Here is a 16888-nt window from a genome sequence, read left to right as displayed (position 1 = left end):
TGAACTTTGCGACCAATAAAATAACCTTAAAGACCACATCTCTTCAGTACTGATATTAAGATTTGTGTACTTTGCACTCATCAGTTATTTGATATTAAAGCACAGATTCTATCAGGGGTAATATAAAGCTTTGCTGTTCAACTCATATGTGTACTTTATCAACACGCTGTGAATGTATAGGTTTCTAATGGTTGCTAATATCATATCTTTTATAGGTAGCCGAACACCTCACTACGGTTCACAGACTCCCTTACATGATGGTAGTCGTACTCCAGGACAGACTGGGGCGTGGGACCCTACCAATCGAAATACACCTGCCAGGTAGGATACTTAGTGTATAAAGTCAGTACTGTATTTTATCATTACATAGCATTACATAAAACACAAGATGATAAAAATATATGTAAGGAGAAATATTTAATCACACAGAAAATTATCACTATTTATTTTGGCTTTGGATATTTTATCTATTTCTTTCAAATTTATACCGGTAATTCTCATGCGCATGTTTTTTTAAATTATGGGTTAAAAAGGGGGGGTTTAACACAAAATCGCCCTCTTGGATTGGACTGTTATGAAAGATGTTGGGGGAGGTATTGCTATGATTCAACTGAAAAACCTTTTTGGTAGTTGTGTGTAATTCTCACAAAGCATTGTTTAAATCAGTCTAGAAGTCAGCGTTGTGTAATTTCACATGTTACATACAAAGCATTGTTTAAATCAGTCTAGAAGTCAGCGTTGTGTAATTTCACATGTTACATACAAAGCATTGTTTAAATCAGTCTAGAAGTCAGCGTTGTGTAATTTCACATGTTACATACATGCATGCATTAAAACCATATTGAACAATAAATAATGCTTAGTTTAATATATAGCATCTTCCAGTGACACAGTTGGTTTTTTAAGTATGTGAACAACGCCTGGAATAGAATAATCTCTTCATTTTGTTACCTCTTATCTACCTTTTATATTTAGAACTGATGAGTTTGATTATCGATTTGATGAACCTACACCATCACCAGCTTATGGTGGAACGCCTAATCCTGCAACTCCAGGTTACTCAGCAGACACGCCTCCTAGTAATGGTCCATACACTCCAGCCACACCAGGTAGTTCTACAATGTACAGTAGTAGTGATCATACATACTCTCCGTATCAACACAGTAGTACTCCATCACCAGGCGGTTACCAAGGTATCATTTATTTAAATCTTTCATCCTTTCATCACTGTAAATGCATTAATTATTCACTGCGTTTTAATTTTGTTTTTTTTCGCTGTTCAGTAAATTCTGCTGAATTAAATCTCATGACAAATTTGTGAAATTAAAACGCTGTAAATATGCTCAAAACATCAAAATAGTGAAATTAAATGACAGTGAAAATAAATGGTTTTACAGTATATAGTGTATTCATGGCCTTTTCATTTTTTTTTTCAAAAGTTGGAGTTGTTATTTTTTGATGGAAGTTTATAATCACAATGAATGAAATAGTATTTGTAAATTAATTAGTAGACATGAATGCAGTGAGGTTAAACAGACTAAATTAAATATGCACTATTTGCTAAAACATTTGTAAAATGTAGTTTACTTGTACAATATCTGCAAGCATATGTATCTTGTAGATTGAATACCTGGTTACCTCAACTTTTCTGATTTTAATTTTACTACCCCATCTTCATTCTGTAACAATATCCACCATAATACTTGTATATAATATGTGGTCTCATTGGTTGATATAGTTATCACATACAGCTGAGTTCATAAAGCAATGCTTGACTTCTTCTAATACAGGTACACCAAGTCCGGCAAACTATCAACCAGCTCCCAGTCCGGGTGGATATCAGCCGACGCCGTCACCAGCGTACCAACAGTCTCCATCACCGGGCGGTTATCAATTGACACCAAGTCCAGGTGGTTATCCTATGACACCAGGTGCACCTTCACCCGGTGGTTTCAATCCTTTAACACCGGGTGCCAGTCTAGATTCTGGTTCGTCAGAGTGGCAAACGATACATATTGAAGTCAAAGTGAAGGCCACACACGAAGACTCCGCACTCATTTATAAAATTGGTGTAATTAGAGGAATTTCTGTAAGTATACTGCTTGGGACTAGTTCAATGAGTAAGATGGTATGATTTTTATCACCTCATTATAATTTAATTTAAGTGATGACTTTATTTTCTTGGATAGTAGCGCATATGCATGTAAGTAATGGATGTGTCTATGACCAAACTTGAGTCAAATTTTTACAATCCAGAAAAAATAATTGCATTTTCCTCAGATGTGTCTAATAGCACCCACACAGTAAATGTACCCAAGTCAATGTTATAAGTTATTTTTATTCTTTGTTATAGGGTGGAATGTGTTCTGTTTTCATTCCTGATGAAGGACGAGTTGTAAACGTACACAGCGATCATTTAGAACCAGTCATGCCGTCGAAACAAGACAAAGTGAAAGTTATACTCGGAGAAGATAGAGAGTCCACCGGAACTCTTATAAATATTGACGGCCAGGATGGAATCGTCAAAATGGACCAAGCTGTTGGCAGTGATGTACAGTTGAAAATTCTTCATCTTGGACATTTAGGGAAGTTTGTTGAGTAGAGGGATTCCTCGTGTGCTGGCAAATTTGTGACAGAACAGAAACAATTTTCAGGAGATTGTTGACATGTGCTGGTGTGTTTCAACGTCGCCCATACAAATGGTGCAAACACAATAAAAACCCTGTTGTATTTATGTATACAGTGCTGAAAACATTTTCAATATGAATTTCTCCTCTCTGGTCGTAGTATATAATAATCATCTTTCTGTCGATTTTAAGCATGAGAAATTCGTTTTATGTATTTCTCATGTATAAGCAGCCATGTTAAAATGTGTACAAGCTTGAGGGGTCATATTATAATATCTACATGCTTAAGGAACCTTGTTCCAATCTATATGGTCATTGGCAACAATTGAATGTAATTAGCATAACAACTCCACAATTTCAGGAATGTTTTTAGTCAGGGTTTTTAAAATACAAAATTACATCGATATCTTGGTTGAAAAAAAAATCAGTGATTATAAAAACGTTGGGTGATATACAGATTGCTTCATTTGTTGTCAGAAAAGCAACATCAAAACAAAGTCTCTTGCGAGTTCAACCCAAAAAAGATTACAAGTGAGTTAGTTATGTGGAAAAGACTTGCAGTTTATTGTGTAAGAACTTTTTCAATGCTAATTTTATCTTAGGATGATACTCATACTTAAATACAAGAGCAGGTCAAAGGGCACAGTGGCAGGTCAAAGGGCACAGTGGCAGGTCAAAGGGCACAGCGGCAGGTCAACTCATGCCTAAGAAAATATTGACTGAATGACTGAATAATTTAGCAATGCTGGTAAAACACAGATAAATTAAGTTAATATTATGTGTTTTGATTTTTTTTTTTACTGTCCATAACACCACATTCTGTCACTCAATAGTTTTTGCTTTTATTAAAACCTAAGGTTCTACGAAATAAATCTAAGACAAAGTTCTGGGAATATATAAACCAATAAATTACAGAAATCTGTCAAGTAAATAATGTGGTTGGATTTTCAGATGGTCGAAACTGGAGTTTTTACAGCAAAATAGGCTATGGCACAGTCTAAATTAGCTTAGGGGGCCTTGTTAGAATGTATAATATTTTTGACAACCATCAAATGGAATTACAGCTGCCTTTTTGTGGGTGGGAGGGAGCCCTATTACAATACATATACTAGCTTAAGGAGCTTCATTACTATGTACCAATCTATTATTGCCAAACATCAAATGGAATTACTTCATATAGCTGAATGGACCCTGATAAAATCTACCAGCTTAGGTAACCTAATGACTCTATATACTAGCTTAAGGAGCTTCATTACTATGTACCAATCTATTATTGCCAACCATCAAATGGAATTACTTCATATAGCTGAATGGACCCTGATAAAATCTACCAGCTTAGGTAACCTAATGACCTTATATACTAGCTTAAGGAGCTTTGTTTCATTGCATATAATCATTGTTCATCAAATGTTTCAAACTAATGAGAAACATTTCACTTTTATTTTATTCAGCTCAACAGTCTTGAGGAAATGACTGATGTTATTTAACTACTACATTTGGGTTGCGTTATTTTCTTGTGAACATTTTTATTAAATTGATCATTTGTTTGAAAGCATTGCTTTTCCCTTTTTATTTTACACATTGCAGAGCACGAAAGTGGAAGGAAGAGAGTGCATGCATGTTTGCTTCTTTGTATATGTGTGTGTGTGTATGTTCTAAGCTTGTGACACTGATATCCCGAAAATATTCACGCCAAATCAAATGAAATTTGTTGTACCGATGGCCCTTGTATATTAGATTTGATCCAAATGTGTGCATATTAATTAGGAACTTTGCATAATAACTGGTTGACTTTCGCCTGCAAAGCTGCCACCCTATCTGTATGTCTGTGTCCGTTTTCCACTGGTATCTCAAGAACCACTCTTTTGGTTTCAATGAAACTTTGTACATGCATACTCTGGGATAATGTGATCTGATTATTTTTTTAGTGGAAATCAGTGGATGATAATTAGCCAATTTTTTCCTGTTCTGCTAATGTGTTAAACCCATGAAAATTTGCATGGTTGTCTATTGACTTGATTAGTTTTAGTTGAAATCTTTACATATTGTGTATCTCATTGGCATATACTGATTAGCAATTCTCATTGTTATCTCAATAGATTTCACTGTAACTTTTCATTTGCTGCTCTGAGGCAATTCTTGCCACTCATCAACTTTGAGTTTATATTGATGTATATTGATAAGTTAAGATCAGAGACCCCAAACCGACCATTAGCATTAAAGTAATTCTGTAAATTTGGTGTGTTTTAGATGGTTATTACCTTGCCCGTACCATCAAAGATGGAAGGGAAAGGTATATTAAGGGAATAATTTTGTCCGGCGTTGTCGTCGTTGTTGTCGTCGTCGTTAATAATTGTTATTGTGTGCATAATAACTTTACTAATTCTATTCCAAACTTTATCAAACTTGGTCACCTTATTCATCAGTATAAAGTCTTCCATGAGTTTGAACAACAGATGTCCTGTATGAAAATATCATGCAAAAATTGAGAAAATCTGATAAAATATTTTGACTGTTTCTACTTGACTGATCACTGGTGATACACATCAAAGGTCACTGATCTCAGTGGAAATATGCATTGTTGTATGTGTTCAATGAAGCAAATGATTTATCTTGTAATAATATCCTTGGTAATGTATCTCAGAATCCCATACTGGGTTTCAAAACCAACTCATGGAGAGATTGCACAGTCTGATGCACATTTGCAAACCTACCAATAAAATCTTTACAGAAAACAAGATGTCAGAAAATCAATATAAGCACTCCTATGAACTGGGTGCCTAACTTTGATCAAGATCTGAAGCTAATAGAAAATCTGTTTAGTTCAAAGTTATCAAATCAAAAACAATACATAAAAAATACATTAAAAGCAAAACATTTCATCCACATTTTAAAAAGAAAATTATTCTAAAATATATGTATTCTGTATTTGACAAACAGTTCATTCGACAAATGAAAACTCGCAGGAATATGTTTCAGCTATTAGAACAGAATGATAGAGTTTTTATAATACTAGTTTAAAAACGCACTTCAAAGATTGCACTGTTTGAAGATGTAGATTCTCAGGAGGCAACAGTACTGTTGACTTCTCCCTCCACTGGACACCAACTAACTATTTAAATTGATTTGCATACAAAGCAGAGCTTGCAACATGATAGCTATTCATAAAGGGTGTTTTTTTTTTACTTTTCATATAATACAGTAGTCACACAATGAGGCAGTTCATATTTGTCTCAGTGAATCATTAATTTTTGACAGACACCTGTACAAAATACTTGGACTAAAGCCAGCTAAAATTTTCTGTTATCTTGCATGTTTTATGAATCTATTCACATCTAAATCATCACTTTTTTTTTTTCAATGAGACATTTGTTTTTATACTAAAATATCTGAATTACTTTGAAGAAAGCTGGAAATTATGTCCCTTAAAATAATTAAACAAATAAGGCACCAATGTTTTTGTAAGATATTTACATCTTTTAAGGACATTCGGTAGACTGATTCCCCACTGTTGGTTCAACCCCAAAACTTGTTTGTATTCAAAATTAATTATGACAATGCATATTTATATTGAAACAAACTATGATAAAGGGAATTACCGGTATATTATATAACAAAGGGCAAGGTCACCAGAGTTCAACTATGTTTTTTTCTGCATGTCACAAGTGTATGTGTGTCATGTAACTCATTATGTATAGGACAATGGACCAATGATCTGCAGAAATGGTGCTTGATTTGTGTACAAACAGTGAACTACTGTAAAGTCTGTATTAGATGTCACACTCATTCTTTTTTAAACAATTGAGAACCAAAAATTCACCATTTCTAATATGTATAGATGCTCTAATAGAAGCCGCATTCCCTCTCTTGTATTGTACCATTTTGATAGAAGTCGCAGCTTCTATTACAGATTTGACAGTACATGTTGTATTCAATCATGATTTGCCAGCTCAGCTCGTTTATTAGATTGTTTCTATATTTATTATAATCAACTAAAATGCTGTAAAGAAATTATAGCTGACAAAATTCTTGTTTAGTTTAGGCTCATCTAATGATCTTAACTCTTCAACCAACAGGGATCTGTAAACAAAGGAACAGTTTTTTCTATTGAAAGAGGGCGCCACACTGTTGCAAATGTTAATTCAGTTTATATTATAAGTAGCGATGTATTATGAAGTATTTTGTGAGAATCACTGGCTGGCTGGCTGGCTGGATTAAACTACAATTTGGTTCCACATGTATCTTGTAATGAATTCTGGACCGAATTATTTGTTTATACAAATTCATTAAAATCAATTGGTAATTTGTATATTTAATCGCACAAGTCCAAAATGCTGACCGCAAGTGTGGATGTTACAGGGGCGTCGATCATGGGGGGACACGTCCCCCCACTTTCTTAAGGGCGGGGACACAATATCAACTGTCCCCTCCACTTTCCTGACTTATCCAAATATCAATAATAGGCTTATATCAAAGCCTGCGTTTGTGTAAGGCCTTTGGTTCTGTAAAAATATACTGTATTCTTAATGATCAAGAATGAAAATCCCCAAGTATGCACCAAATGACTTCATGACTTTGGTTACATTTTTCAAAAATTTCAACCTTCTGAGGGGGACACATCCCTCCTCGGGGTTACACACCTATATTCCGACACCCCTATGTTCCGACATCCCTATATTCCGACACCCCTATGTTCCGACATTCCTATATTCCGACACCCCTATGTTCCGACATTCCTATATTCCGACAACCCTATGTTAAGATGCTAATAGGTTCTGACACCTACGAAATTTTAGAAACGTTTTTGACATTTCACTGCGTTTTTATCTTCTTGCTATAAGAAAAAATATCATTATTTTTCAAATATTATTCTACGCTCACCTTTTCTGACATAATGTTACATTTCTTTACATTAAAAAATAACTATGCCGGATTATAATACTTGCCACTCTTCTGGCCATGGACTTTCATGGAGGTGTTTTTGTGATCATCGTCGGCAATATTCTCAGACGCAATGTATCCTATCAAGCTTCAGACGCAAAATATTTTTTTTTTAATTATTGCCAAACGTTCAGATCAACAATAATCTATGTACCTGACAGTCTTCATGTGGGCCCCTGACAACTTGTACTCGGGGAGACCTAAATTACATTGTTTAGTACTTTTATGTTTGACGATCATCCAATAAATTCTGAGCCGGCCAGAATGTGCCATATTTTCAATGGAAATATGTACGCTAGTGGTCAGAAGTCAAATTGGACAAATACCCCTTCCCATGGTAGAACAAAGCAACATGGTTTTTTCTCTGTTCAGCGCGATCAGTCTAGTTACAGAATACTGACTGTAAAATTAAAAATAAGACAAGGCTGTCAAATTTACATGCCATAAAATAGACAGAAACATGGGAATTTATTTGGTCAATTTTGGCTGTGGAATCTGAGCCGTTTTGCCCTCGAAAATCAGGGTAAATATGTTAGCTTTAAAAAATTATACACAGCGTCAAATAAAAAGGGAATTTTATAGAATCACCTTATACAATGATATAATTATGTAATAGCCTGTCACATATTAAATAGGAATACCTCAGACAAACACCATCATGTTATATATCAAATTAAAGCTATATTGGTGTAGCGTACAAGTATTACGTTGAATATCACATTGTATAATCCATTACTTATTGACATTATGAATTCATTAACTTTATTATACGTTATTCAAAATCATCAAATGGCATTTCCTGGGCAAATCCTGTCTATGATAAAATGAATTAGTCATGACATATTCATGTATTTGAAAATAAGTCTTTTTATGCTTTCTCAATATTTGATTTATTGATTTATTGATTTATTGATTTATTTATTTATTTATTTATTTATTTATTTATTTATTTATTTATTTATTTATTTATTTATTTATTTATTTATTTATTTATTTATTTATTTATTTATTTATTTATTTATTTATTTAAGAGAACGCTATTACACTGCCAAGAAATTACATATAGATCATAAAAATGGAATTCAAATAGATGGCGAGACGTTGCCTGACCTAAGATTTACATAAGTAAATTAAACATATGTAGCAAAGAAGTTTGGGTAATTTACACAAACGTAAAATACAAAATCGACGATTGCACAATGGAGCGAATAGGCAGTTTCAAATACATCTGTAAAGTAAAGTATAAATACGGGATATACATGTTTTGGCAGATATAAGGATAAGTATTTAAATTGTGTATTATACCAACTGTAATTTATGAGTGTAACATATGGGAATATTTTCAGAATAAAGAGGAATATCAGAACAATGCAATGGAACAACGAAGAATAGAATAGAATAGTAGTAAAAGGTCACGCACGGCTAGTCAGATTAAGTTTGACACAAGTATACTGTGTGTCGGAACATAAGGGTGTCGGAACATAGAGATGTCGGAACATAGGGCAGTCCCCCCTTCTCAGACACCTCCCTGTTCGCGCAAGCGCGGACATTGGCCGCTTACGCGGACACAAAAGTGTCCCCCTCACTTTTCAGAATGGATCGACGCCCCTGGGATGTTATACTTGAAACAACACGTCTAGGAGGTGCGATTAATGACTCGACAAAATGACGCGAAATATAATGCACACACTACTTCGCCGCATTGCTGTCAGTTGTAGAGATATTCAGTGCATCAGGTGCATTGTCGTGTCGTGCGTATCGCGTGACTGACTGCCAATACAAAAGTCGTGGTTCGATCCCAGCTTGGTCAACTATTGAAACGTATCAACACTAGATGTGTACCATAGCATAGTATCCCACGACACACTAGAATACGTGAAATAATGGCATGGATTTTTGCGCATCTAACGAAACTGCACAATTGCATCTTCGAATACATTTTCTTTTTACACAAATCGTGATCATATACTCCCACATTTTAAAATTAAAATGTTTCCCACACACTCAAAGCATGTTGATAATATTCTTCTGATATATGCTTGTCGTAACTGGCAGTTGTGTTTCATCAAATTCAGTAAAAATGTCCAGTAGTTATTAATTTTAGCTTTATATCAGGTGGATTATTCATTAATGTTTCTAAAAATAAAACTCATAAACTGAAAACTATCATGAAAAACATTTGAAATACTCAAGAAATGAGGCATTTGTCTCCCTGTTGAAAAGGATGATTCTGATGGTTTTAATCTAAGAGAAGAAGTTGGTACAATCATTGAGGTATGTTACAGTGAAATATTGACAAAATATACCTTTAGATCTTGATGTTACATTTCTGTATAGCTCTCTGAATGATAAGTGTTTTTTCAACACCGTCATATTAAAGCGGGGGAGTCGTCTCCTGCGCATGCGTCAGATGACCATAGCGTGTCATTGTTTATAAACAATCGTCTACCCATAACTTTTGCGTTTTAGCGTGTGTTGTTATCGTCGCTTGGGACTCAATTCCCACGCGTGCGCAGGTGACGACACTCCCGCTTTAATGAAAGGTCGAAATATATCTATAAACCACATTGACAGAGCAGAACATAGATAATCATAAAACATCATATATAGTAGAATTATCTTTGGAAGAAAAACATAATTGACGATACAACTAATCTTTGTGTGTGAACGCATATCTACACAACCGCAGATGTGACAATCAAAGACTTGGAATAGTTTTTGAATGAGTCTGAAGTCTTCCTTTTACAACTCAATTGCCAAGCTATATATGGATATAGTGACACAGTGTCTAATAGTGCACACTTTATTATAGAGATCGTGAAGAAACATTGACTCGTACTTCTCTTATTCAAAGTCCTGCTTTCTCTGTAAACCATTCTGTTATAATCAAAGAAAAACAGATATTTTTCATTCTAGAGAAAGCGATCAATTCACGGAATTCAACACATTGATTATTCTTTCTAAGCTTTAAAGCATATACTTATATATAATAAATCAATCAAACAATTGTTTCAATTGACGCATTAATTGCTTACATGGAAAGAGTTTGTAGTACATACAGAACACCCTATCAATCAATTTCTGGATTGAATAAAACAAGTTTAATCATTACATGTGTCATAACAAGTACAGCAGTGCTAGTATTGATATCTGCTTTACCTGTTTTTTTCTGTAAGTATTGCAGCTGTTCCAGGTATTAAACAGTTTTGAAAGTAAGAGAAAAGAAAAACTTAAACTACAGTATAAAACCTATAAGTTGCTGTCATGTGTTAGAAACAAAACAAAAACACATAAATCTAGAATCAAGCTGAATTTGTAAAGTGCGTCTCTTTAGCTGCAACGAATGATAATCATACTACTCTATTGGAAATTGACATGAAAAGATTCCAATTAAATGGCTGGATATGTACAATGTAGTAGTTAAAATAGATAAATATATAGATACATAAGTGAAAGAATATATGGAATACTAGTAGAAAGAGATTTAAATTAGCAGAAAAACTGAAAGGTGTAAAGGTGTGGTTATTATATCAACTGTAGTAATTATACTGATGGTGTTTCAAAGAATGTATATTTTTCGAGGCGGAGGGGCATTTTTACTTTTGCAATTCATGATGGTATGGGGAAGAATTTTTGAGAGGAAGGTCATGGTGTTTTAATTTGTTAAATTTATGAGAGATTGGTCAAAGGTTAAAACTGCTGGACAATTACAGCATTAATGGAGGAGAGAGAGAGGGAATGTCTGCATTTAATATAATGCAACACTATAGAAATTTCTGGGCAAGGAGGTAAAATTCACTGAAATAATTACACGGCAGAAAAAATCCAAAAGTATGTGAGAGGGGAGGGGAGGGGAGGGGAATACCTCCCGAACGATGTGCTGAGGACAAAAAAATGGAAGAAAGTTGAACAATTCTCTAGCCGGAAGGCAAGTTATGATGAACAGCTAAATTAGTCAAGCCAAATTTCTAGACATCGCCCGGTATTTGATCGATGAAGCTGAAAAAAAAAACAAGTCGTGTTATATTTTCCTGTGTACTGTAAACCAAATAATTGTATAAAGTTAGACAACCTAAGTCTACTAAACTTACATTATAAATATCACTTAAAGAGTCTCTGTGATGTTATCATAGTCTTGGAGGATGTGTTTATAGTGACGCAATATTGTGTATACAACTGATGTGGTAGCAAATACGGCAAGTGTACGGTTTTAATCACATTGTTAGTTACATTATTGTTAGTATATCATTTGAGCTAATTCATATCGTTAACCAAATATGTTGTTTTTGATGCTTTGTTTTAATGTTTTTATAATTATTCACAAATATAAATTAATCTTTGAGGGGCTTCCAACACTGATACAAACTTCAAGATAAGTTTAAACATGATTTTCTATTAACGTAGTGTCAATTTTAAAAGGTCCGACTATTATTTGAAATTTAGTAGTAAATTTTTCTCAAAAATATATTTTGTCATTTTCAAACGAACTAAATAAAATAAACAATGAATTAGAAAAACATATATTAAACTTTTTTTTTATTAAAACTGTAAAAATTCACCTAAATAATCACCATCAAACCTAGTATTGTAGAAGATATTTTTGTCCCCAAACCACTAAGAAATATACTACTAAAACTTGCAAGTATTTAAAGATTTGGAGTTATTTTGTTATTTTTGACACAGGGTAAAACAATATATCACGGGATGGTGATACCTCGACATAATACCGCCACTGAAACGATAGGAAACCGCGAATGACATACGACCCGGTAGTAGTTGTTCATTCGGTAATTGTTATTACACCGTATCACACTTAAATACTAGAAGTTAGGTGTGCGTACAAATTTGGCATAGGGCATTTCTTTCCCCAGGATGTGCTCACTTGGATTTTGGGTGGGAATGCTACGCAGCCAGTTCAAAACTGGACCCAAAAATATCGACGTTGAAGGCGTAGCCTAAATTTTGCTGAAAAGGCTGAAAATCTTAAAACTGGGAGACAAAAAGATTCACCCTAACGTGAAAATGGGGGTCAAAACAGCAACGAATATCAGTATACTATGGGAGTACCCCTCCCAAGGGTTTCTTCCTTACTAGTCCGTAGGCGGTGCTGGATAGTATTGAGGTCATCACAGTGAGGTTTATTTGTGTACAGAAATTTCACACCAACTGTGATCAATGTCGTGTTGTCTATCTTTCTATTTCTTCGACGTACAATTAGTACGTACGTATTATTAGACCCCGTTCGGACACAGTGCGAAAACGGTGACTTATGGAATGACCTATGTGCGTGCGTCCGGACCTATATCTTAGACATGCCTGGACCATTGGCAATTACAATGCAAACTTTGACTGATTATGTAAAAAATGTATATATTCATTATACATCATGTCATAGATGTACAGATTTGGTGGCCATTTTGTTTTAATTAATGCTGTTCCAGAGCAATATCTCTCAATATGAACAAGTACTCGTTTCATGATCAGATACAAGATGATTGAATGTCAATCATTTTAATGTTAAAAAATCATCATAATCAAGCATCATCTTCTGGATCTATATCTGACATGTTTATGTTCCAACTACATTACTATAAACAAAACTATATATCTTAAATATGATAACTAACGGGGACTGTGCCATGCATGGTTTGTTATATTAATATTGTCTTAGTCAAACTGCGAGATGTCAAAACGAATGCGCTTCGCTGATTTTTTCTGGCGTGTCGCTTCTTACATGCAGCACAGCGGACAATTTCAGCTAGGTGTCTTCGGTAATTGTTCCCAACAAACGCGTACACGAAGGGGTTGACGCATGAATTCAAATAAGACAGACACAATGCCACAGCGGAGAGTGGCATCATAGTTTGCATGTCGTACAACTCAGGACTGACGAAAGTGTAATAAAGCGTGACAGCGTGGACAGGACCCCAGCACACCACGAAGAATATGACAACGATAAGGACCATTAGTGTAATGCGCCATTTCTGCTCGATGGAGTCTTCAGTTTTGACGGTGACAACGCGGCGTGTCGAATACTCGCCAGATGCATCGCTCTCTACCCGCTGCCGAACGTTCCGCGATTTCTGAAGCTTAGCGGGTAATTTCGCATTACAGATTTTGTTGATGATACACGTTGTACAAATAGTGATGACGTAAAGTGGAATCGCGTACATGACCAATACTGCATACACATCATAGCACTTTGCAAATATCGGGACGTGCATCGCCATTGTGGGAACGCAGGCTGGTGTTAAAAAGTACGGATCTATCATGACTTCGGTGTACACGGCCATCGGTATGTGCATCAGAAACGAAGCTGAAAAAAGAACAAACATAGTTTAAAGTGTTACAAACACGTTGTATACACCACATGAAACCCATACCGCACATGGCTGAAATGTAAGCAAACATTACTTTGACGATATCTGTTTACGAAACACAATATGTATTTAATACTAAAGAGTATATTAATGAATACAATTAATTCAATTACTGTAGAATACTTTATTTTCGCTTGGAATTTATTTTCGCTATTTTCGCTGAAGGGATGATTCCGTGAAAATAAAATCCAGCGAATATACTTTTTTTTCTATATTTCACATTAAACTCATCAAAAATCAGTGAAAATAAATTCCATACAAAACGCCCAAAAAGCCCTTTCAGTGAAAATTAATTCCAGCGGAAATAAAGTATTCCACAGTACTAACCGAGCCATATGATTGCTATTATGGTCAATGCAGCTTTCTTTGTTCTTCGAGCCCGAGCCTTCAGTGGATTATAAATTACGAAATAACGATCAAGTGCCATCATTGTTAAAGTCGCACATGTGGCTTGTACAGTAACCTGGAAATAAAATAGTCAATTAGGTTCAACATTTTAATATAATATCACTCTACGATACACCACAGTCACTCTCCTAGTAGAGTGACTGTGGATACATGCACATGAATGGATGAACAGGACCCGAAGTTCACGTCAAGTTACGCTAAAACTGAACGTTTGACAGTGGGTTGAGGATGCAGGTTGTTTTGTTTTGAATGGCAGCAGTTATCAGATATAGCCGCGTGGCTGTGGATGCCCAGTAGAATCTGCGATTTTTTTTGGTGATTTAAGGGCGGTGGTCGTCGTGCTGCGCATGTGTGACATTTGTGTTGATAAATATTGATTTTCCCACAATCCAATGCGCTCTTCGAATTGAAATCACAGTACTAGTATGAGCTTTGAGCTGGACGCGACTTGCACTGATTACCACCGGTGACTCCTTCGACACCTTCCAATCACCTGAAAATACCTAATTAAAGCTTGGTAATGTCTCAGCTTGTACTCGTTGATTTGCGCAACAGTCAAAGTCGCCATCTTTGTTTATATGAGACCCATACTATCGCGCGTGGCCGGCGCGACGACTATCGCCCTTTAAATACAAACACATTACGTGTAGACCCCTACTCTGTATATAATACATTGGCTGACGTCCAATTGTGCCCTAAAACACACGCAAATGACAACAAAACAACATTGTTAATATGCAGGTTCTTCTTTATTGGCCAATTTGCCAGCAAAGGGTTTCACGTAAGATTTAAATTTATTTATTATCAGATTGATATGATATTAGAATATGTATTTTTTTTATCAGTGATATAACTTTTGCGTTACCGTAGAAATTATCCTGATAGCTTCGTAAGTTGTTATCTAATATACTACAAATAAATGGTATATACTAGTATACACGGCGTGTATTGGGCAATTATGTATTATTTTTTTATTCAAACAATTGTGTTCCTCGTTAACTTAAGGTTAATCAAAATTATTTTTTTTCAGAATTTCATTGTTTATAACGTATTAAATTTACTGTAGCTACACTGAGATTGATTTCCGATGTAATCGTGTATCTTCTTTTTCGAGTAAGAGAAACGAACATTTTCGATTGCACAAAATTCGTTTGTAGTAAAATCAGTCAACATTAGTTCTACACTTAGTATATCTTTATAGTACTACAATCAGGTTGTTAATATTTCATACATACTCTCCATAACTTTAGGCATTTTGACATAGTGATAGCAACGACCAGATTGGTCACGTGTTTGCATGTTTGTGTCGTGCAAATGCTTTGCCATGAATATGTCGATGAGACAAAACGAACTGTTACAGATCGATCACCAGGAATCGCATATTTGATTCCTTGTCCAATATAATATTAAATTCATGTTTTCTGAAAATATTTTTTTTCTTGAATCCTTGGGGGCGGACATCCGGGCATTTTCACCGCCTGGCAACCATCGCGGCGAAAACAATGGGATGGGATGGTTGTTGAGACTCCCCTGAACAGTGTAACAAGATTAGCCCTGCACGTGTAACATATATAAATTTGGTTGTTCGGGATTACTTCTAAGTTAAGTTTGTGTTGTTTTCTCGAATTTTTACCGGCTCGACCGGCGTTCCACAGCAGCGCGCACAGAGCTCTTAGGAATGCATGGTACAGTTGTGTGCGTCATAGCAAGGATACTTAAAGTACGTTGCGTGATTTTGACAGAAATAAACATCCTGTTGATTGCAACGCACAATGGTCACCGACCTCTAGGCCGAGTGACGCGGGGAATTTTTCTCTAAAAGTATACACAAATTCCTCGATCACTTTTTTGTGGCAAAATACACCATAGCAAATGTTACTCACACTTTGGATATAGGCAGTAAAACGACACATAAATTCACCGAAATTCCAGACACCACCATTGACCAGTTGCGATGCAGTAGGAAGTGCGCATACTACCAAAAAACAGATATCCGTCTTCGCCAGATTCATAATATACATGTTGGTAACTGTGTGCATGTCGCGGTATTTAAACACTATGTAGACTACCAAGGCATTACCAACTATACCGATGATGGCCAACGAGCTGGTAACTGCTGCCGCTGCTACGTTCATGCGATTCCATGTTATGTTATGAGTGATATAATAATAGTAGGAGAAGTTTAGACCCTCTGTTGAATCGTATGAGTACGCCATCTTATAGAAGCGACTAGGACGGAAAGCCACGCATCGCTCTCGAATGAATAAAGTGTAATTAATAGGCCTTCAGTTTAATGTTGGTCGCTCATTTGACGGATGCGCAATAGTCGACTTCACCTCCGGCGGATACACCTGTCTATTTGTATAAGTGACTCTGTCTGCCTCGATATGGATTCTCATTAACACGTTTTACGTTTTACTTTAATCTCACATTCGGATTAAATGAGGATGTGATTTAGTGATGATTATCCAATGATATATCAAGTTGAACTTGAGATTAAAGCCTACAAATTCTGCTTATTTTGTTTCATAC

At 35.4% G+C, this 16888-nt stretch overlaps 2 protein-coding genes across 2 annotated transcripts in view; one reads left to right on the top strand and one right to left on the bottom strand.

Moving 5' to 3' along the window:
• LOC100375150 (transcription elongation factor SPT5) overlaps positions 1 to 4182 on the top strand; it is a 34647-nt gene extending 30465 nt beyond the window's left edge. The window contains exons 20-23 of the mRNA XM_002740675.4: positions 216 to 321; positions 976 to 1193; positions 1791 to 2089; positions 2354 to 4182. Coding sequence (XP_002740721.1) covers positions 216 to 321; positions 976 to 1193; positions 1791 to 2089; positions 2354 to 2602 — 872 coding nt within the window. The 3' untranslated portion in view covers positions 2603 to 4182. The remainder of the gene's footprint in view (positions 1 to 215; positions 322 to 975; positions 1194 to 1790; positions 2090 to 2353) is intronic.
• An 8866-nt stretch (positions 4183 to 13048) lies between these two features.
• LOC102808979 (G protein-coupled receptor 54-like) lies at positions 13049 to 16572 on the bottom strand. Its single transcript, XM_006823943.2, has 3 exons — positions 16240 to 16572; positions 14276 to 14411; positions 13049 to 13884 (listed from the first exon to the last, which is right to left on the bottom strand). The coding sequence occupies exons 1-3, from the start codon at positions 16570 to 16572 to the stop codon at positions 13220 to 13222; spliced, it is 1134 nt and encodes a 377-aa protein (XP_006824006.1). The 3' UTR covers positions 13049 to 13219.
• Between the last annotated feature and the right edge of the window lie 316 nt (positions 16573 to 16888).

The sequence above is a fragment of the Saccoglossus kowalevskii genome, chromosome 7, assembly GCF_978046115.1.
Source record: "Saccoglossus kowalevskii chromosome 7, keSacKowa6.1, whole genome shotgun sequence".
In the NCBI taxonomy this organism is placed as follows: Eukaryota; Metazoa; Hemichordata; class Enteropneusta; family Harrimaniidae; genus Saccoglossus; species Saccoglossus kowalevskii.
This window is presented reverse-complemented; position numbering and strand designations above follow the sequence as displayed.

Bases quoted from the DNA above. Each gene is read 5' to 3' on its own strand.
- LOC102808979 (XM_006823943.2), bottom strand. From the start codon at position 16,572: ATGGCGTACTCATACGATTCAACAGAGGGTCTAAACTTCTCCTACTAT. The intron at 14,412-16,239 runs GTGAGTAACATT...TTTTATTTCCAG, and splicing joins TTACTGCCTATATCCAAAGT to GTTACTGTACAAGCCACATG. The intron at 13,885-14,275 runs GTTAGTACTGTG...TTCTTTTTTCAG, and splicing joins AATAGCAATCATATGGCTCG to CTTCGTTTCTGATGCACATA.